Source organism: Anas platyrhynchos, chromosome 7 (genome assembly GCF_047663525.1).
Source record: "Anas platyrhynchos isolate ZD024472 breed Pekin duck chromosome 7, IASCAAS_PekinDuck_T2T, whole genome shotgun sequence".
NCBI lineage: Eukaryota > Metazoa > Chordata > Aves > Anseriformes > Anatidae > Anas > Anas platyrhynchos.
This window is the reverse complement of record NC_092593.1, coordinates 955,974-979,549: the sequence shown is the minus strand read 5'-3', so window position 1 is coordinate 979,549 and position 23,576 is coordinate 955,974. Positions and strand designations below refer to the sequence as shown.

General features: G+C 36.8%; 1 protein-coding gene across 7 annotated transcripts in view; it reads left to right on the top strand.

Moving 5' to 3' along the window:
- Positions 1-23,576, top strand: part of PKP4 (plakophilin 4) — an 88,944-nt gene that overhangs the window by 28,140 nt on the left and 37,228 nt on the right. For 3 of the 7 annotated variants that reach the window (XM_038181759.2, XM_038181756.2, XM_072041004.1), the window contains 4 exons: positions 5,857-5,969; positions 18,269-18,303; positions 22,792-22,923; positions 23,082-23,272. In XM_038181759.2, the coding sequence (XP_038037687.1) occupies positions 5,857-5,969; positions 18,269-18,303; positions 22,792-22,923; positions 23,082-23,272 (471 nt within the window). The remainder of the gene's footprint in view (positions 1-5,856; positions 5,970-18,268; positions 18,304-22,791; positions 22,924-23,081; positions 23,273-23,576) is intronic. The other 4 variants (XM_038181755.2, XM_072041005.1, XM_038181761.2 and 1 more) reach the window with 3 other exon arrangements.

Below are 23,576 nucleotides of genomic sequence, written 5' to 3'. Positions count from 1 at the left end.
AAAAGGATGAAACAGATGTTCCAGCTATAAAGAAGGTGGCACTTCTAAAATCATCCATCTCTTAAGTATTTATGCAGGTATTTAAGACCTGCAATTACTGTTACAGATAACAGATTTAAGAAGAGATATACGTAAGTCAGCATCCATTGCTTCAAAAAGTATATTAGTTCTGTTACTTCACTGGAACCACAGTCTGAACACATAAGAATGTTATTCAAATTTAAAAATGAAGCTGAATTTTCTTCTACTTTCACACAGTAAATTAATCTTGCTGTCACTTGCAAAAATACATTAGGTCTTCGTAGGTGTCAGAATGATTTTTAAATGGCAAATTAATCATAAAGGGAGATTCAGGCTGGATATCAAGAAAAGGTTGTTCACCGAGAAGGTAGTTGAGCACTGGAATGGACTCCCCAGGGATGTGGTCATGGCACTGAGCCTGCCGGAGTTCAAGGGGCACTCTCAGATGCATGATTTTGGGGTGGTACTGTATGGAGCCAGGGGTCGGAGTTGATGATCCTGTGGGTTCCTTCCAAAGGGGAGGGTGTTCTTTGATTCTATAAACCTTTGCAGTTCAGTGCGCTGTGATATTTTTCTTAGCAGCAGATACACGAGTCATGAATAATACTATAAATGGACAACTGAGGGTGATGGTACAAAATCAACAGTGCTGAGTACCTCAGGTGAAATGGCCAAACATGATTTCTTGTTTTTTTCTATCATGTCTACTTTGCACAGTTTTTCTACTTCACAACACTAGCGAGTTTTGCTTTTTAAACATAGCATAAATTAATGGAGTAAAATTTCTTACTACATTGTCAATTTGTTACATTCATGTTTTCCACACCCAAGAAAAATAGAAATATGGTACTTTGTTTTAATTAGCTTTTGATTTTTTTGCAGCATGGGGAAAAATAGCTTTGCTTTTTTGTTATGTTTATTTAAATTATTATTATCTTTTATTTAAATAGACAGTTTATTAATTTGGGTATTGTGAAGCTTCCTGCACTGATGTTATATCAGTGTTCTTTTAAGAGAAAAGTTGTCTGTGTTCTGCCAGTCAAAACCAAATCATATGTTTTTCTAGACAGGGGTTACGCTCTCACTGAGATGTGATGTGAAGTTAAACAGCTAACTTTCAGCAGAAAAATAAAAGACTTTTTCTTACTTCAGTGCATTCAGCTAAACCTCACTAATCCTGATCTTTGTAATCGCCTGAAATCCTCAAAAACCTCAGGTGATTATTGGTATTGGGTGGAGCTCTGTTCTCCAGATGAAGAATTTGAGTATGCTTTGAGAAATTATCAGGAAGGGTAGGGGAAGGATGCCTATTAAAATTGCAAAAAAGCAAGCACAGTGTGAAATAACAAAAATACAGCATCTTACACTTGTGTTATGTTTAGATCCCTTTTCTCTGCTGCAAATACAGTATTTTCTGTAACTTAACACCGTTATGCTTTAGCAAAGGCTTGTCTTGCATTGGTTGTTCTTTTAGTTTCAGTGGGGTTTTTAGGCTGAAATCTGTGATTTGATTTACACTTTACAAGTGTAATCACTGATTTATCTGATCTTAGTTATCTGGTTCATCTCTTAAACACCTTTAGGACAGAAATGTGGGACGAATTAGTTAACAAAGATGCCATCCTGTAGGTGCAAGGTCAGTTGACAATCCCAGAACTTATTTTCCCTCCCATGTGTCTGATTCGTACCACTGTAACTGTTGGAACTGTAGCTTTGTCCTATTTCCTTAGTCCATATTCCTTTTTAATTGATTTACTTTATATAGGCTTTCTAGAGTATGTCAGCCTTTTTGATTTGGTAAGTCATAAATTTTTTTCCTTCTGGAATGCAAAATGACAAAGTAAAAAGTTGCCCAGCAATAACATTTGCTTTATAAAGTGTTTTGCTGCAGAAATACGTATGAACTGATGTAGATCATAGAATCATAGAATGGCTTGGGTTGGAAGAGACCTTAGAGTCCATCTGGTTCCAACCCCAATGCCAGGAGCAGAGGTGCCACCCACTTCTGGCCCACTGCACTCCGGCCTGTAGGAGGCAGCAAATTGGGTGAGTACTCAGATAAACGTGTATACATAGCATGTATTAAGCTCTGTAGGCTAATTTTATTTCTATTAATGCCTCTGCCTGTAATGAAAAGGCAAAGCAATAGAGATTGGCTGAGTAAAAGCAAATAATGGTTAGTGTATCTTTTGTTTTTATTTATCTAGTTAAAAGATCAGTAAATAACAAATCTGAAACCTGAGTCTTGTGTTCAATTTCATAGCTTAAATCAATGACATTACTTTTAAAAGTATTTAAACACCAAGATATGGGAAGGAGTCCTAGCCGCAGGGTACTCTTTTTATATTATCTCAGCAAGTGAGGAATGCAATACTATTTGTTTTAAGTTTGTTACATGCCATATAATACATCATATTTTACCTGGGAAAAAGCTTCTCTTGCCTACATTTTCTTCAAAAGTTACAGAACTTCATCATCTGAACATTTATTTATTTATTTTTTTGAAAATCTGGGCATTCCCCACTAAACATGTTAATGTCTGGCGGGAGAATTGTTTTTTGGATATGTGGCTCATCTATATTAACTGGAAAATAAATTCTCATTTATAAATGTATTTGCTTTTTTGCTTAATATACTTCATAAATATTTTTTTTACTCTCCAAAACACAAACTGTCCAAAAGAACAGAATGCACATGTACCTCTTTCGTATAACATGAAGTTACCTCATGCTAAGACCTGGTATCAGCCTCTGAAGGCTGGGTCTGTGCTATTCGATGCGGTTCCATTTTGTACAAAGCTTCCAATATTACCCATGCTTTCCAGTCCATATACAGGCCCATAAGATTTGCTGTGGTCCAAAGGTTATCACATTCATGATGGTTTTTGTATCAGGTCACAGGATTAAAAGGAGTGTTAACTTCCAGATTCTGTTCAGAGGAGGATTTTTAATAACATCCAAGTTTAGTACATTCCTAAAATGCTTTTTCACGTCTGAGCATTGGCTGTGGTAAGCATTTCTAACACTGAAGCTTGACAGTAAATGCCAGCCTAGTGGGAAGAGTTGCTTTGTCTTACACTGTAAATGAGCACTGAATTGCCTCCGTCCACTGAAGATCTGGGTGGCCTGGAAAGAGTTGAAAACCACATCTACTTCCCCTGGCCCCCATGGTCTGCATGTGTATTTTTTGGGAGGGGCTTTACTGTAAATATGCAACTATTTCAAAATGAAAATGCTTTGTGCCATGAGGAAAGATCGTATGCTGGCATTTAGGGAAAGCTGGATGCCTGTCTGTTTTTAGGGTTCTTTTGGTTATCTGAGCCCAAAACAATCAGAAACCATTTTAAAGTTATAAAATTTTACCCTAATAGATGATCGATCTTAAAATTTTGCTTGATACAGAAGCCTGAAATTGGGCTTCACCACTGCTGTCCAGTTAGACCTTGTCTGCTTTCAGCATGGGGGTGTGCTGCATTTCAGGGCTGCTGTTTCTTGGCCATGCTGAAATCCATCGTAGTGTTTTCAAGTGTAACATTCTTAATATATATATATTTATATATGTGTGTGTGTATATATATTTATATAGAATGGATGTTCAGACTTCCAAGTATTGCTTTGCTGATTGGGGGGGCAGCGCATGTGCATGAAGTGCAAGTGCATGAAGATGTACAGACCCACAGAATATACTGTTCTAGTAAAATTTTCTTAGTGGAGCAATAGCAGAAAAATGCAGTCTTGTAAGATGGATGGGTTATGAAGTTGATCAGAGGGCTGGAGCGCTGCTCCTATGAGAAAAGGCTGAGAGAGCTGGGGCTGTTCAGCCTGGAGAAGAGAAGGCTCCAGGGTGACCTTACTGTGGCTTTTCAGTACTTAAAGGGGACTTATTTAAAAAAAAAAAAAAAAAAAAAAAAAGTGGAGAATGACTCTGCTCAATCAGATAGTGACAGGATACGGGGGAATGGTTTTAAACTAAAAGAGGGGAGATTTAGATTGGAGGTTAGGAGGAAATTCTTCGCTCAGAGGGTGGTGAGGCACGGGCACAGGTTGCCCGGAGAGGCCGTGGATGCCCCATCCCTGGAGGTGTTCAAGGCCAGGCTGGATGATGCAGGGTGGTGTCCTGCCCATGGCAGGAGTTGGAACTAGGTGATCATTAAGGTACTATCCAACCTGATCCTGTTCTATGCCTCTGTCCCATGGCAGTAGTGGGTAAGTTCATCATGTTGGAGGGAAAAAGCCTTGATGGACAATATTTAGAGTATCTGGAAGTATTCAGTTTGGTTAGTGAGCAGCAAGAAGTATTTGGAAGTGTCTACAATCACTTGAGCCTTATGGGAGGGGCGGTAACTTCTGTGACGCATCTTTAACTGGCCAGTTTGTTGTATAGTGCTCAAATCACACCTTCAGAAGAAGCTTTTTATTTTTGTTCTATTATTATTATTTAATTACGGAGCAGTTTCAGGAGCATGGCAGCTGCTGTTTGCCATAGTCTTTATTTGGCTTCCTGATGAAATCAGTGCTAATTAGCCTCCTATTTGGAGGCAATCTCATTGCAGGAGTCAAGAGAAGAAACTTTATCCCTGTTTCTGCAAGGTGAATCTTGGTTTCAGAGTAGTGTTTAAGCACAGTTACTCGGACCTCTCCCCCTGGCTGGAGCTGAGAGGTGCAGAGAGGTTCTTGCAGACTGCTGGGAGCCACAGGTGCATTGCTGAGCTGCGCTTGCTCTTGCTGAACAGCTACACGAGCTGCAAGAAGTAGAGATCTCTTTCAGGAGCCGTTAAGGAAAATAAAGTATTTAAGCCCTGTTCCATGTAACTGAAGGTATGAAATAATTGTTTGCATTAACTACAGTCTGTGAGTGAAAGTGACTTCTGTGATATGGCAACTAATGTGTAATACAATTACATCAGATACATTTGGGGTGGGGGAATGCTCGTTAGTCATTTACTTTTTGAAATTAAAGGAATGCTTGTGTTGTATTTGACTTCCTTCAAAATTGATCTATTTATTAAATAGTGATGTGCATCTATTTTAAATAATATTGAACAGTTTATTTAACATGATGGGAATGGAGAATAACAAATTGAAAAATAATATGGTTGCTCTGATAGAATACTTATCTCTCATTAACAAAACCTAACCGTGGAGTAAAACTTCACAAATATCCCCTGATGACAGTACGGGTTTCAAAGTATTATATTCATTAAAAAAAGGTATTTCTAGATTTTCATAATACACAAAGATTTTTTTGTAGCTCCATATATTTCCCGTGTCTTCCTGGGAGTATTATGTTCCAAAAGCTGTTCCAGATTTTATAAAGGCTGAGGTTTGATACTTTTGACTGCAAAATATAACAAAAGCTGAAATATGAAATGGTGAAATAACACATCTGTCTGCAGCCAGTTTCAAATAATTTCTGTGGTTTTGAATATAGAAGTCAGAACACAGTATAGCTTAGGATTTGAAGTTTTGCAATTGGAAAGGGTAGACTGCAATATTTTATAGTACACCTCTGTTATAAATGAAATTGAGGACTGACTTTGTAGGCACTAATTTTGTTAGATAGTGACAACATAAGAAGATACCAAAAATTTTAATTGTGGGAGGAATAAAATCCACAAATGCTTAAATACACTTTTCTTTTTGTAACAGGTGATTAAATTTGCGTGAACCACTGATTTAAAGAACCATTAAATTCCCCCTTTCATCTGATAATTTATTCCACTAAGGAGAAGTCAAAACAAGAAACGTGATTGTGATGAAACTGACTTTTTTCAGATTTAATCCACACCAATTTTTTAACATCAAGAATGCTTTTCTTTTTATTTTGAAATTTCAGGAGCTCCAATTTCAAAGACTTACCAGAGAACTGGAAGTGGAAAGGCAAATTGTGGCTAATCAGCTAGAAAGATGTAGGCTTGGAGCAGAATCACCAAGTATCGCCAGCACAAGGTACAAGTCCTGATGACTTTACTTTCATATGTCCCATGAGTTAAAGGGCTTCTTATGTCCTGAATACATATATTTCCACTGATAGTTGTTCACCTTCCATTAATATCCTAAGTATAAAAAAATGTAGATTTGCTATAAAGAGTTGTGAGACAGTTTTAAAACACCTCTTTAATCATCGATTACATTCTCAGTCTAGGGTGTATAAAGCTTTAATTGTACTTTATGTTAAAGTTTGCTTTTAAGATTCAGCCAAAGAGAAATGCAGTAGACTTATAAATATTTGTATCAAACTAACAGTGCTAGTTAAATGCAGTAATCCTTACAATTTCATTTTTCCTGAATTAGCTGCCTAGTTTCATCCAGCTCTTCTAAATATACTTCCTCATTACATTTGTTTTCAGGGAATATCTTGCTGTAATTTTACTGTTAGCATATTTTAAGCAGTGTGAAACACGCCTGATATATTTAATGTATAATGATAACTGTAGCAAAGCATTTCATTAAAAGCATTTCATTAAAATTTCATTAATATTTTTATAGTAAGTATGATTTTTTTTCAATTCCTTAGCAAACTTTTAAACTCTTAAATGTATTTGGGTGTTTATTCATTTGAAATACGTTAAGTGATTGGTAGCTCTTGATTCTGAAAGCGCTGATAACAGTGCGTTCTCTTATGAAACACTTATACCTGCATCTCAGGTTACAGCACACTTCATGTTGCCATGTATAGAGAGAACGTGCTCTGAGCATTATACATCTTTTTTCCTTGATTACTGGTTTTTTTTTGTGATCTTTCAGCAGTAAATTTAGGTGTCATTTTGAAGTATTTCCTTCTGAGGTAATGATGCACATTTCTGCAAATTAAATAGAAAGTTGATCCCACAAAACCTTAAGAAATGGGACATGAGTATTTGCAATAAATAAATAATTTATTAAAATCCTGTGTAGCAGCTAACACAGTTGTTTCAATACATCTTATTACTTGGCTTAAGATGTCATTTGACAGTGTTGTTCCTAGCATGAGAACTTCTGTTTGAGAAACTTTGAAATATTCAGAAATACTCGTTGGACAAGATGACTGTTTTATACCCTTCCTGCTTGCCCATCCTTCCTCCAGATCCAAACATTTCTGCAGTTACGGTTCAGATTTCCGTTTTGAAAGCTTAAAAAAAACAACAATAAGTTCTTATGGAAGAATAAGTAGAAAGCCTCTATTATTATAATTTATGCCTACAGATACCTCTCATTCAGTCTTGAATCTCCTAATATCCGATTTCAGAGAATTTGCCTGAGCAGTATACAAGGAAAAATGTTTTCTGAATTTGCTGTATGGGGAAGTAGAGAACATAAATAGCTTATCCCACAAATAAAATTGTGTAGTTTCTGAAGTAATGTACAATTACCAGCTTCTACACAATGAGTTAGATACTATGCATTTATCATTTACCAAGATGAAAAACATAATTTATAGTTTCTCAGAGTCATTTGTTCTTTTATTTGCTCTTTATGGCTAAGCAATGTTTGTATGAAAAAGGTGGTGAAAGTGTAGGGGGAGAAAACATTAGCATCTAAATTGGTTTGTTATATATTTTGGTATGAGAACATCTGTGACTCCAGGTAAACTCCCGAAGCACTTGTTTTCAGGGCCATAAAAATTGTTTCATTTTTCCGTAGTTATTAATACACTTTCACATAAAAATTAATTATAATCTTAATTTTTTACAGACACCCTTATCTTCTCACCGCTGTTCTACTCTCTCTATTTTTTTCTTATCCCAGCTGAATCTAGTCTCATAAACATAAGAATGCTACACTATTTTTTTTTTAAAACTGAGGGACACTGGATTACAACTTGCCTTGGTCAAAACTTTGAGATGTGTGTGTGTCTTTGGTTAATATTTTGGTTTATTCTTTAATGTGGCTGTGCTTTTTAAGAGATGTGTGAGAAGCTGAAAGAAAAATTCTGAATTGGAATCAGATGCTTCCATTTCTGCATAGCTTCCAGTGGAGTTAGGGTTGTTGAAAGAATCAAAGTAAAACAGTAGCTTAGAGGAGTGTCATGGCAGACACAAATGCAACTGCAACACTTACACCTGTATTAAATATATATATACATGTGTGTGTGTGTGTGTGTGTATGTATGTATATGTGTATATATATATATATATATATATATATATATATATATATATATATATATATATATATATATAAAACTGTGTTTCACGAAACTGGGTGATGTAAATGTCTTGCTAAGGCTTACAAGGTATTAAAAAACATGAAGAGGGCGTCTGAGGCATAGAGAAGCTTGGAAACTGAATGCTTTGGGGATGGTGAACAGCCTGCTCAAAGACACACAGGAAAGTTAAGCATCTTGGCAGCAAGATAATGTTTCTCCCAGACAGATACAAGAATTTTCTAATACAGCCTTATTTGGGAGGGGGGCAGGGCAAAAGTGCAGTATAAGATGCATACCCTTCTTTATTCCCTTTGTTCAGGCTTTCTGCCCCGAGCAAATCAACAATGCTTTGTTTCAAAGATAATGCTTTAATCTCCTTTAATGTGGTTAAAACGTTTGGGAGCATTTGATGTCGGAAGTCCAGCTGAAGGCTTTTTTGACTTCAGTGATGTGGCAATGCCTCTAACTTACCACTTCTAAACTGGTTTCTGGCAAAGCAGCACTGGCCTGGAGGTAGTGCTGCTTGCCAAACAGACGCTGACCCCAAGTCACAGGTACATCCGTGGCAGTATGTGTCCATCTGGGTTGTTGCAGCTTGGGCTTTTAGCTGTTCTGTGCTTCAGTCACATCATCCCTTGAGCCAGCTCATCACCCAGTTGCACAAGTGCCAGCTCAAGAGAAGTCTCCTAACAGCTGGTGAGAGAATGGGGAAATGCAACATCAGTGGCGTAAACCAAGTTAAATCTCTGCAGCTAGTACCTGTGGCCTCTCATGTGGTCTTTGTGGCTGTGAGCCTAGATGCTCACACAAGATGGAGCACACTCCGTGCAGATGTAGGCATGGTCTGCAACTGTGCACCTGGAGGAATCTGTCTGGAGGTAGGCACCGATGGTGAGACTGCAGCCTACTGAGCTCAACTGAGAAGGACTCGTGTTGCTGAGGAATCATTCATTCTGTTACTGCTAGTCCATAAAAAATGTATTTGTTGCTTTGTACACATGAACAAAGCAAAACAAACTGATGGTACTTGCAGTTTATATTTGTTAGGCTGTTGCAAGCCTGTGTTACAACTATATTCTAAATACAAGCAACACATAGGGGTAGTAGTCGGCTGTTTTGCTCTCCACAGGAGTATGAAAGTTGACAACAGCAGCAGATCCACATGTACGAAGGATCTGTAATGTGGGTGGAGAAGGAAGCAGTAGTTCAACTGCCCTGAATTCCAAAATGGTTTTATTTTTGTGTACGTGTAGGTTATTGCCTGTTAAAATGCTTTCTTCTCATAATTATATTTATAAATGGGTATTGTCCTCAAGCTTTTCTAAGATATTTCATGCCATCCCATTGCATGTGAGTATTAAATATTTTTCACGCGTTACACACTACAAGATTGGAGATGGCAGCCTGGGAAAAACAATGCAAAGTTTCAGTTTTATCTTTTTACCTCTTGTGTTGTGTTTTAACATGCACAAGTTTCTATGAGGAAGCCACCAGGCTGTTCAGCCTCCCATACAAGCCCAGATACAGACAGCATTGCAGCTCCCTTTCCATCTGCAGTGTTACTCAGTCGGATTCAGTTCTGGGCTGCCAGGTGTGTTGGAGTGCATGCTGATGCAGGTAGATAACAGTACGTGTCAGGGGTCAGCAGTCAGACTTGCTTTATAAAAACGCGTTGCTTAACCTCTCAGGTGGGAGTTGGCCAAATGACTCGCACACAGTCGATTCATCTTACTCTTTTCATGAGTTGCTGTGTGCAGCTCTTGAAAACTGGAGGTTTTGGGGAACCAAAAGGTTCATATTTATTAATTTGATTGTAAAATACTGCACTCGTAATAGCACAAAAAACATGACATTAGAGGCACACTAGACATGATCATTTAAAGAATACGGGTCCTTTTGGCAGTATGGTAAACAGTCAAAAAATAACATTTCAAGTACTGAATATACTGAAGTGATCAAATTTGAGTTGTAATGTGCCTACCTGAAGTCTTTTGAGTTTTGTAAAACAAAATTTGTTTTAGCTACTACAGTGGCTTATTTTCTTCGCTTTATGTACTGGAAAAAAGGGGTTAAAATACTATGTGCTCTTTCTGCAGTACTATAAAATATTCCAAAGTGATTCTGTAACATATTGCACTCTTTAATTGAGCACCGATCGTTTTCTTTGAGATGAACATGTATTGCATTTCATGCTCACGTTCTTTCTTTTTTTTCTACAAGTGGCAGAATGCTTATAACGATTGTAAATAGGGCAAGTAGTTTTGCTTGAAAGTCAGCGCATCATCGTTCTGTGCTGGGTAACTTTTGTTCCACTTGAGGAGCAGTAATGGGCGAGACACTTCCAAATGGTGCACCACCCCCGTGCTCCGGGCATTCCAGGGCATGCAGCAGCAAGTTTGTCCCCACAGCGCTGACCTCTGCTCACTCATTATTCTTACAGAAACTACTTTGTTGATATTCATGTTCAGTTGTTTGTATGACACATCCTGTTTCAGACTTTCCAAAAGGTGTATTTGAAATTGCTTGCATACACGATGTCACCAAACTTTAATGGCACATGTTAAGCACCATGAAGTTTACCTTTATAATGAGTATGTGCTTTGAAGGGGCATGGGGACGGGGGTGTTAGGTAGGAATTTTAGTTATTTGTTTATATACACTGATGTTACACTTACTGGAATTTGAAAAGAAATCAATTGAAGACCTATATTTAATTTAAAAGAAAGAAAAGATATACTTTAATTTTCTTTGTTGCAGAGCTTCAGTGCAAAATAATCATAGAATCATAGGAATCACAGAATGGCTCGGGTTGGAAGGGTTCCAAGCCCCTGTCATAGGTGGGACACCTCCCACTAGGTCAGGTTGCTCAGGGCCTCATCTGGTCTTGAACACCTCCAGGGATGGGGCATCCACAATCTGTGCCAGTGCCTCACCACCCTCCGAGTGAAGAATTTCCTCCAAACCTTTAATCTAAATCTCCCTTCTCTTAGTTTAATACCATTCCCCCCTGTCCTGACATTATCTGATTGAGCAGAGTCGCTTTCCATCTTTTATAAGTCCCCTTTAACCCTGAAAAGCTGCAGTGAGGTCACCCCAGAGCCTTCTCTTCTCCAGGCTGAACAGCCCCAGCTCTCTCAACCTTTTTTCATAAGAGAGGTTGGTCCAGCACCTTGGTCAGGATTACACATATCCAATACTATTTAGCTGGGTAATGAATAATTTCAAATCATGATGTCCTAGTTGATCATTGTAAAGCTGTCGGAAGAAAAGTTGAGGCACATTGTAGTAATGATGCATTTATGATAACACTTTAGAAAAAATGATGATTAATTACATCAGTAGTATTTAGCTAGGAACTACTTACGTTAGATAAAACAACCAGTTATCAGATCCCTTCATGGTTGCTGATGTGAAACATTTTGGAGGGAGTAACTGTCTCTGTTGCAGAATGAAGGAATGTCCTTTTATCAGAAGTTGGTCCGTGTCATGATTGTTTTAGACCTCACGTTCTTAGTCAGTGTATTATAAATCCTCTTTTATCTATTTGTAAGGTTTCTATTCTCTTTATTACAAATAATTGCATATAAAGGTATGGTTTTTATTTTAATACTCTTCAGACTGTAACGATATTTTGTGATTCTGATTTCAGAATGTAAGAATGGATTGTGTTAGTCTTGTTTGTTCTCCTGTAGGTTTAAGGAAAAAAAAAATCTCATTGAATGTCTCTTCCTCTGTCAGTATCATTTGATTATACTCTGAAATGTCCTTACTTTAAAATTGTCTCAGGAAATGAACTCATTTTTCTTATCTTCCATTTCAGCTATTTCCCTTGTAGAAAGAATAACAAGACCAGAACCATTAGTTGGTGTAACAACATTAACAATTTTTTCTATATTTTTCATGTTTTCTTCAAAACCTACATTCTAGTTGCTTTTTTATTGTACCCACATCCATTGATGTCTCCTGCTTGTATGTTTTCTTACTTGCTACACAAGATTTTAGGTTTTCAGGTCTTCAGGCTGTCCTGAGAATGTAAATATAACAAAAACAACGTCCATAGACACTTTCATTAGTGGTTAAGTTGGACATAAAACCTCTGTCATATATGAGCTGGTCCAAATATTCCCATCTTTGCCTGTATCCATTACATTTCTTGTCATAATGCTTCCCATTCAGTCATCCAGGTGAATTATTCTCAGGTGTTTAATAAACTAATCTCATTTCCGGATTTCAGTAGTCTATGCAAAGGTTCTTAAACACTGCTGCTAGAAGTAGTCCCAGAATTTCTCTACAAATATTTTTTGACATTAAAAATAAGTGTTTTTTTTTTTAATTTTGTTTTGTTTGTTTTGGTATGAGCAATTTTCTAATCCTATGGGTGTGGGGTTTTTTTGTAGTTGTTTTTTTGAGTTTATCATGGCTAGTCAGTTATCTTAAATGAGTTTATTATAGGCTTTGCAAGAAATTTTTGAACATGTAAGTAAATAGAAAAGAACAAAAAGCAGCAAGCCTGTTCTGTTTTTAGCCAAACAGCTGAAGTAGATTAAAGATGTAGGCTTGTCTTTTCCAAAAGTTGTCTTGGCTTGCGGCTGTCATGGAAGCTCGAGTGTTTTTAATCGATTTCAAGTAACTAATTGAAAACTCAAATATTTAATATGTTCAATATTGCCTTCTGCACCTTCTAAAGGTAGCACTAGAAAAGTAATTGTTTACAATGAGGGACTGATGTGTTGTACCGGTAACACCTGAAACACCTCTTTAAGTTCCTTGAGAATCCTTTCCTCTAGGAGTCTATATTTAGTTTTAGCACTACATTTTAATAGTTTGTCCCTAGTGAGGAACCACTTGGAGTGGTTTGGAGATTCTTCCATCAACCTCTGAGGATGATTGTTTTTAAGTATTCACTTGGATCTTCTGTGGTGTTCTGTTTCCTTTATATGTATGCTTTTAGCTCATTGTGAATGAATATGATTCTCTATGGTTTTTTTATCTGATAACCAAAGCAAATAAGGAACTCGTTCTCTTTTTTCTCATGGCGCTTTGCTTAGATACTCTGTTTACCCAAGCAAACAACAAAAAAGTAGAAAGAGATAACTGAGATTTATGTATTGAAAGTTTTTTAAAATTTATTTTACATTCTTTTGCTTTTTACTCAACTCGTAAATAATGTTGCATTATACTTAGGAGCAGAGGTAACAGCAGCCTACATCTTCTTACTCTCACTCTTGTGCAAATTCTTCTGTGCCAAGTATCGGCACACAATATCCAAGTATTCCATGCCCAGGACTTTTGTAAGTCTTCACATTCTCTAGCTGTTCTTTCTGAAGTGTAGAGTCTTCCGCAGCATTTCTAGGTCATCAAAAGCTATTAAAATTTTAGACAATGCAATATATTAGGTATTTTATGAGTTGTAGTTTACCAACTGTCTTCAGGAAGCATTATAGAGTTCCCTACTCTAATGTCTAGGACCTGAAGAGTCACTATATGACCAGTCAACCCATCATTTAGTAAGTCTTTTTAAGATGCTTAGCTTAGTGAGTGGGAGAGCTCAAAGCAAGTAACGAGATACAGAAGGCAGCACTTCAGGCCTGTAATGCTGAATACCATGTCTTTCCTTTGGCACTTCAGCAGTGACACTCAGGCAGCATCAGCTGCTTGTTTAAAAGTGCAGAGTATGCTATCACTTGTCTTGAATCCACAGAAATTTCAGAAGGCTGATTTTTGCATTTCTACACTGAAAATAAACGAAAATTGTGAACTTTCTTGTTACGCCTCTGGTGTTTGTATTTTGGTTTGTTTTCTGTGTATGCAGACTGTAAGCATTTCTGAAGATCTGTCAAAGCTTTTGAATGCCAGTAGAACTGGGGAATTTTGCTTTTTATGCATTTTGATTGCTGGTTTTCAAATATTAAAAAAGAAATGCAGTTTATTGGTGAGGTGCTCTGCTGATAAATTGAAGAGCGAGCTACATATGTGAATGTTTACATTTTTATCCAGTAATTGACTGAGCTTTGAATTAAGATTGTTAGTTTTCCTGTGAACAGTCAGCTACCACAGACCGAGACACAGTAAGTGACCGTCTGCCAGCTGAGTCGACTTGCGCACACTGCCCTGAGCTCTGCTGGGTGGTGGTGATGAGCCAGGAGGACGTGTTATCCACTCAGCCGCTAAAAACTTCTTACAGCTGAAGCTCTGGAAGGGCGGTGCTTGTCGTGGTAGTTACTACGGTGTGTTGTTCACCTAAAGCAGTATTTGAAGGACGGTCAAATGTGTGAGACCTCTGCATTTTGAATGAGTGGTGCCCGGCACGGGCAGTGCCCCGCTGCCCACAGCCCCGCTGTTCCCCTGCAGGGCTGGCCGGTCTGTGTCGCTCCTCTGCATCGGGATTCAGCCTGCAACAGCGTCCTGTGATAGGTGGCCAAATTTGGGTGTAGTCCCCAAGGGGCAGCTTCCCAAATCCTACCCAGAGCTCTAGTGCTCACCTTTATCAGCGGAAGACCTGTCCCGGCAAGTCACAGGACCGCTTGCTCCTCTTGCACTTTGGTAGGTGCCTATAGTACTCTGAGTGGTGACTGCAGAGTGGGTGCAGGAGTTCAGCTGAAAAGGACTGGAAATTAGTTTGAAAATTTATCTTTAGTCATAACATTTGTGAAAACTTATGCTAACCTGTGTCATCAAAAATATGGAATCACATTGTACTGATTTTGGTGGTTGCTAGTTACTAGTAATGTGTGTTACAGCCTATGGATTTTAATATATGCCCCTCTTTTTATTTTTCAAATCTGCCTCTGCCAAGAATTTCCAGTTATCTACATCTTTAAGCCTTCATACTGCTTATAACTGTGAATGAATTCTTGATGTAGATACTTAAAATTGAAGATAAAAAAATAGGTAAAACAAAACATTCTGTCTTAACTGATGCTTAAATTTGGACTGGTATCTCTGGCTAAGCAACAAGCACACAACCCTGTGAATAAACCATTCCCTCCCCTCCCCCTTTAATAGTATAATACTTAACAAAAATTAGAAATTACAACTTTCTTAAATTTTTGTGTTTAAATTAAAATTAAATTAAAAAAAAAAAAAATTGTACCGTTTTCATCCCAGGGATGGGTACTGTAAGAGACTTGGCTGAACCAGCCAGTTCTGCCTTTGAAGTGTGGCCAGGTTGTTAAACTGCCATAGCTGTTTGAGATGAATGTTCATCACCTTTTCTAACTTTGAAATCCAAAGCTGAAAAGTGTTTATCTGACGATAAAGATTATTGCTTGAAGAATGTAAAATGGAGCTAGTGCTACTTTGTATGTTTTGTCTCACAATGACTTCATATGAAACCTTTTCCCTTTATGTTTTTTTTTTTCCAGACTAGCCGCTAGTTCAATTTTGTGTCTACAACATAATAAGCTTTGAAATAAAACTGTAAGGTGTCAAAGAAATGATCTGAAATTAAGAAAGGGGTTAAAAAGAAATGCACGTACTTAGGAAACAGCAGTAAGAACACCAAGAAAGCAAAGGATCCTCAAAATGAATCGTGGAATCACAGACTGGTTTGGGTTGGAAGGGATCTTAACTATTGTGTGGGGACATCTTCCACTAGACCTGGTTGCCCAAAGCTGCATCCAGCATGGCCTTGACCACTTCTAGGGGGATTGGGCATCCATAACTTCTCTGAACAACCTCACTTACCCTCAGAGTAAAGCATTTCTTCCTCATGTCTAACCTAAATCTACCCTCTTCTAGTTTAAAACCATCATCTCTTGTCCTATTGCTACGTGCCTTGATAAAGGGTTTCTCCCCAGCTTTCCTCTAGGCCCCATTTAGGTACTGGAAGGTCTATAAGGCTGGCTGCTATAAGGTTTCCCTGGAACCCTTTCTTCTCCAGGCTGAACAACCCAAGCTCTCTCAGCCTCTCCTCTCAGGAGAGGTGCTCCACCCCACTTAGCTTTGTGGCCCTCCCCTGGACCTGCTCTAACATGTCCTTCTTGTGCTGGGGGCTCCAGAGCTGAATGCAGCACCGAAAGTGGGGTCACACCAGGGTGGAGCAGAGGGTGACAGTCACCTCCCTTGATCTGCCTGCCACGCTGCTTTTGATGCAGCCCAGGATATGGTTGGCTTTCTGGGCTGCAAGCACACATTGCTGCCTTGTGTAGAGCTTCTCATCACCAACACCCCCAAGTCCTTCTGAGTGTTGCTCTCAATCCATTCTCTGCCCAGCCTGGATTTGTGCTTGGGACTGCACCAGCCCAGTGCAGGACCTTGCCCTTGGCCTTGTTGAACCTCATGAGGTTTGCACAGGCCCATCTCTCAAGCTTGTCCAGGTCCCTGTGGATGGCATCCCTTCCCTCCACTCAATCTCTCTGTCCCTGTCACCAATAAAGATGTTAAGTAATACTGGCATCAGTGCTGACCCCTGAAGAACATCAGGGGTTGGAATATATTGATTTCAGGAAAATCTGTACGCATCTTCTGTCTTCAGTAATATATGTCACTGTTACCTAAACTTGAGATATCCATACTTCTCTACTCTTCCTTGAAGGTAGAGAAGCCTTGCAGAGAGGTCCTGACTCTATGGTGGATACTCTTTAAGTCTTTCTAGGTCTCTCTTGTACTGGGGTCCCTGAACTGGCCACAGTACTCCAGGTGCAGCCCCAGCACTGCTGAGTAGAGTAAAGAGATGCTGTGAGATGAGCCAGGAGAACCTCCATGTGGAGTTCTTCACCTGTAACTTTACACACCAAGTTTCAGCCTAGTAAACTATCCTGGTTTATGTGCTTTGTAAAGAGAGAATAAGCGTAGCATCCCAAAACACTCTAAAATTGGCCATTCACTCTCACAGTCTATGATGTATAGTAAAAATTTTGATGCTGCCTAGCTGGCTATCAGATGCTTGAAGCTTGAATTTGAATTCTTAATTTCTTTGGATTTTAGTTTAGTTTGTGCTAGTATGCATGTTTAATGCTCCTATACGCAACTCTGTTGTCTCTCAAAAAAGTTCCTTGATGGTTATTTTATGTTTACTATTTTACAAAATATCTAGTAGTGGTGATTTTGCTGTGCTAAAATATTTTTTATAATTGGTAGCTGTGGTAGAAAGGTAAAATAAATAATACTAATTCAGTAATATATGCATCTTATCCAACATCACAGTTGCATGCTGGTATATAGACAAAATCTGATGGAGTTGCCCATATTTTCTTCTGAATAGATTTTTGTTTGGAAAATACTAGCTTATAATCATTGCAAAATGATTTAATACTCTGAGTTTTGATAATTGGTATATAGAGCAAGGAGATAGTGGAAAAATGTAATAATCTATGGATGAATTTTCTATCTGCAGAGTCGTGCATTAGTACTGTATCAACATGTGAAAGAATGTCTTGTAGCAGAAACAAAATGGTTAAGATAGTTTTGTGTAAAATAACAATTTGAAAAAGACAATCTTGTAAAATAGTTGTTTCTTAAGGCATCTGTTTAACCTTGATAATGGAAATACCTGTTTGTGCTTAGCGGTTGACATGTTTTGATATGTCAGATGTCTTCACTTCTTACCATATACAAGGGATCAAAATTCCCTCTGGAAAACTAGGAAGTGAAACAGTAGTAATATCTGCAGGTTCCATTTCTGTTCATTTATTCAAATTGCATTTTCGGAGATTCAAAATGCTCTAGAACTGTAATTCCCAAACTTTTTTGCTAGACCCTACCATGAGCTGTGAATGCTCCTGTTTTTGAAGTTGTTTGCTTACTGCTAATCATATGCACATGACTGTGAAATTCTACTTTATACTATCTTATTTATATCATCGCACCTTAAAAAAGAAGTGCATATCATAAGACATGCTCTTACCTGTCCTGTTGCAGAGAGGTCACGCTCATTGATAATTTACGATACAGTGAGTTAGAGGGAATTTCCCATGATAAATAGAAAATAAAAATCAATAGCCAAAGGTTGAATTGTCAGGTATAAAGAGCTACAGAGTATTATTTACAGGGGCTATTGAAACTTTGCTGGTTTTTGTACAATTTTATATGTTTTGGTTTTAAAAATATGTAAAAATAAAGAAGAAATTCAAACTAGATACGTGGTTCTTTTTTGTGATAACTTTTTTTCTTTCTGCAGCTCTACTGAGAAGTCATTTCCTTGGAGATCACCAGGTATTATCTTTTATGTGTACATTTTGCTTTAAACCCGCAAATCTGTATTTTCTTGGCATTTATTGCGTGTTTTGATGTGAACTGAACATTAGCAGCAGCACTGTGTACCTTATTCAAATATCTTTTCTAAAGTAATATTAATATACTTCCTCATGTGCAGACTTATGTGTTCCTTTGTTACTGTAAAAGGTTATTTTGGCTTAAATACAGATAGTTGCGGGTACTTTCCTTGCATCTTTTTGTGCCTTTTGAATTTTTGTGTGATTTTGTGAACATTAAAAGCCTTGTATATTTACAGTTAATTAAAATTAATTTTGAGTCTTCCTCTTGGTAGGTGAGGATCATGGAAAAAATACTGTTCATCTTCAGCTTGAAGACTTTTTTCCTTTTTACAGTTATTATGTAACTGAGAAATCCTCCAAGAAAAAACACTCTCAAAAAAAGCTTTTCTTCTCTTTTTATATCTCAGGATATCCTGAACTTACTTTCCAAAATGAGAAAAATTAGTCTCGTAGTACTTCTACATTTACTTTTGAGTATATTAGGTGAAAGTGGATAGGACTATCTTTCAAGTGACATTCAACTCTATAAGCCAGAAGGATCAGTTAGAACAATCCAATGAGACCTTGCCAGATCAGAGCATTTAACCAGTGAGGTTTCTTGCATCAGTTAAAATATTTAATGATTGAAGAGTCAATCTCTGAACAGTTGTTAGTCCTTCAGAGTGATGAAACGTATATGCAGAAGTCCTCACTACACAGCAGAACTAGAAATAGGACCTCAACTCCCTCAACTACTTTTGTGCTCGACTGTGGTTTTTTTACTTCAATCATATACCCTTGAAAGAATACCATGTTAATCAAAATGAGTTGAATGTAGTAAAAATTCAGTTAGTCTTTTAGGTAGCTTGTTAAAAGTTTATCAACTAAGTTCTGCACAATGTTAATATATCTTTTTGTAAGTATGTATGCAGTTTTAAGAACTATCCAATATTTTGCCTTACAAAGAATAACACATCATAATGATCTGCGTGTTCACTGAAATTTATTTGTAACTATGATAATTATGACTACTTTAGATAAATCCATCTCTCACATTATCTTCTTTCCTTTACCCCGTATGTTTTTTGGTTTTATTTAGAGATTAAGCTTTTAAACCCCATGTAATTGTATTTGCATGGTTTCAGTTGCTGTAACATTATCATCTCTGTTGATGTGAGGCAGTTGTATTAGCTTTTTTTCCTTTCTTTTAAGTCTAATGTTCTCAACAACCTATTTTCCATGGTATTTAAATTTTGCTAATCATGGTGGTGTTTTTTGGGGTATTCTTCTAAACTATTTTGAAACAGAAATTGAGCTCGTTTTTTCATGTAATTGAGAAATTACTATTTCTTTATTATTTTTTTTTCATTCTGAATTTTTTTTTGTGTCCTTTTTCTTATATTATTTCCCTTGGTTCTCTAATGTTCCAGTGGCAGTTCACAACTGGTAAAGGTATCTTCTAACAGATCTCAGTCTATGTTACTAATTTTTCTAAGCCAATTACATTCCATTTCTTTATTTCCTCCACAGTTTTTCCTGTAGCTTATTCTTAATCTAATGTTTTTTCTCCTTGACTTTCTATTAATTTGTCTTTTTCTTTCTTTCATCTATCCAGTTCTCATTTTTGTCTTATCCTTTATCTCCTCCTATTTCTATGTTTCTTTTCCTTAAAAATCTCCTGCTCACACCCCTCCTATGAAGTCACTTAACATTTGGCACAATGGCAATACTTAAGAGAGAAAAGGTCCAGGAAGTCTAGGAATGCACTTATTTTAGAACAGGATTCATAGTCAAACTATCATAAATTACAAATATATTTATATCAAATTTCAGTTTAAATAGTGTGTGCATTAATACTAATTGAGATGTATATTACATCTGTGTGTATTTAAAGTAAGGCTTTCCTAGAGTCATTGCTCAGAAGTGTACATGTTAGAAGTATTTTTTTGATTATAATTTAAAGTGATACACATTTCATTTAATGTTCACCTTTATGTTGTGATTATAGAATGATGGTAGGTTTTACTTACATTTCTTTAACAAAGCTCAAAAGTGAATATGTGACCAGATGATGCTTTACCAACTGTGATCTTAAAAATACTGAAGTTAAAGATGAACGAAAACACTTTTTTAAAATCACCAGGGTATTCTCCTGACTTGGAGACAGCAGTTGTCAAAAGACGTCAGCAGGTGTTGTGATGTGACCTTAGCTTGAAAGAGCATCAACAGAAGTATACAGAATTTTTAACAGAAATATAACATGATGTTATTTCGCAGATGCTTATAAATAGAATATTAGATCAGTAGCCATTTATAAAAAGGCTATTATTTTATTCAGGGCATTCTCCTCATGATTTATAGTAGCAGAGAGAGAGAAAAACAAGTCATTTTATTGTGCTTTCTTGCTTTTGTTAGAAAGTCTAAACAATCTTTATTTTTTAGCACTGTGAAAGCATTTGCTTGGTGGCAAATGTGTGATGGAAGTGAGATTTCAGTTTAGATCTCTGTCTTAGAAACATCTGTGTGGCATCGAACAATTGAACTTTATTCTTCCTATGTGTTTGTCCGCACATTGGTTATTTGTCGGTTTGAAATTGATTTTATATTATGTAATAGCCAGTAAGCAAAATAACAGAGCCTTGTGTTACTTAAATGAAAAAGACTGAAGATTAAAATATTGAAGTTGAAGATAATTATAAAGTAATTTAAATTACTACCAGTCCCTGCAAGTCTTTTAGTCTAAAGAACATGTCGTAATACGCACTGATGTCCGTCACGATCTGTTACCGAGTTACTGTAGCAAGAGCTGTGAAGAGTTATTTCAGTGTTGGTTCTCCATATCATTTCTAAGGACACTTTTGATGAAATTAATGAATGTAATAACACTTATTAAGTCGTAATTAAATTTGGTCATAATACTCCTATAGCAGTTAATTGATTTAGTGTCAAATTAAACTAGATGGTTTTGACCTAAGAATGTGCTAGTCCCAATTAAGCATGCTGGCTGCCTGTATTTGTAAGATGCATTGATTTTACTTTATTTTTTAAATCTGATATTTGAACAGTGTTCAAGCATTCATTGTAATACCAACTAACAAGTAACATTTTTAGTATGGGAGTTCAATTACTGCACAAATATTGAGACACCAGCATTTCGTGTACGGCTATTATTACCAGCTATTGGTAAAATTCAGAGTATTTCTTTTTTGGCTTCTTAGGTAGGAATACCCTGTCTATATTTTGGAAATCCATTTGAAGCATACTGTATAACAGTTGCAATAAAGAATTTCTAATAGCTTATCTGTGTTTTTCTGCATTTTTTTGTTGTTGCTTTGTGTTTTGTTGTTGTTTTGTTTTGTTTGTTTTTCATGAGTGCAACTAGATTTTATATCAGGTAGAGAGTTTTCATTAGCAATTTCATAGAATTTTTCAGCCCACTTTCCAATTTTCCTCCTCTATCACTAGCATCAGGTCTGCACACTCCTGGTTTTGTAACATGCTGTTATATTCATTTTCAAAGAGCACTTAACGGGTTTCACTGTCTACAGCTCACAACTTTTGACGTGAAACATTTGCAGAAGTTTTTACTAGACCATTGCTTCTTTCCATGTTATTTTTGGTTTCTCATCTAGTTGCATTCATGTATTTCTTCAGTAAGAATTTACATATTTGGTGTTCCAGATGTAATCCATATTTCCTACTGCGTCTCTTCTTCATCAGTGTAAGTGTATCATGACAGTTGAATAACAATTGAATATTTCTGTCAATATAACTTTGATTCAGTTTGCTCTTTGGTCTCCTCATCTTTGCCCTTATATTTGTACTGGGTCTGTATTTGTACCACCACAATTTTCTAGACTGTACAACTTTTTCCTTTCTTCATAATACTGTTGTGATGTCTCCTTTGCCTTCTCTTATGAGGCTTTCCTTTGTTATCTGTAAATTTCAGCTAATATTCTTGTATCTAATGTTAGCGTAAGAGTGGTTAAAAAAAGTGAGCATTCAGATAGTAACACATGAAATAAAGAATTCATAACATTTGCAGCAACTTCTTTTGCTGATACAAAAATAAGATTGGAATTCAACTCAAACTTTTGCTTACAAAGTTCTCAAGATAATAGGTGACAAGTGACAAATATTCTCTGTTCCATAATGTTTCTACTCTGCAAAGTGTATTTACTAGATAACCAATTACATTTTAATTAAAATAAGTTGGAAAGCACATCTAAACACTGAGAATTGTAGAGCTATATCAAAATTTCATGAAACAAGGTTCTCAGACACGAATATGAAAGTTCTTTTAGTTTGGTAGATGGGACCTACAGTCTACCAGTAGACTGTATTTGCATTGGAAGTAATATCTTTGGTAGCGTGTGTGAGAATTATTGATTTTGCAGGAGAATTGCATGTGAAGTAGTGCATTTATCATCCTAATGTATTATTTCAGATCCTCCGGCCACCAGTGTAAACAAACCCCCAGTGTCAGAGAGCGTTCATACCAATGCCTATCACGTTACGACAGAGCCAGTACAAGGGAACCTTTACTCACCGGAACAGACATCTCTCCATGAAAGTGAGGGTCTGTTGTATGCATTTTAAATATTAGAATACATTTCTATATTGACTGTATCAAAATGTAATATAATTAATAATGCAACAAATAGCAATGTTCTGTACTATTTTATTTTCCTACTGTTATGCAGTACTTTTATTCTTACGTTGGCTTCATATCTACAGGGTCTGTAGGTAACTCGAGAAGTTCAACACAAATGAATTCTTATTCTGACAGTGGTTACCAGGAAGTAAGCAGTTTCCATAACAGCCAAAACTTGAACAAATCAGAAAACAGACAACAGCATTCCCTTATCGGAACCACTAATAACCATTTGGTGAGAAGCTCACGAGCTGAAGGGCAGACTTCAGTCCAGGTACACTTGAAATACTACACCTTATTTTTTGTCTATTTTGCCTGTGTATATAACACAGTTTTAAAGACAATAAATGGATAGCTGGACCTTTTTTGCCTTAACACCTTCACTGATTAGAAAGTGGAAATGGCTTGCAGCTGAGGTTAAAAAAACAACAAAACTTCTGAAAACTTATGAATGCAGAGTATACTGTTGATGTATGGGATCAGCAAAGCATCACTCATGATTGTTTCAGTTGTGATGCTTGTGAAAATCTTATAAATTTTGCCAATATGCAAACGTGGTGCTTAAAGAAAGATGGTAT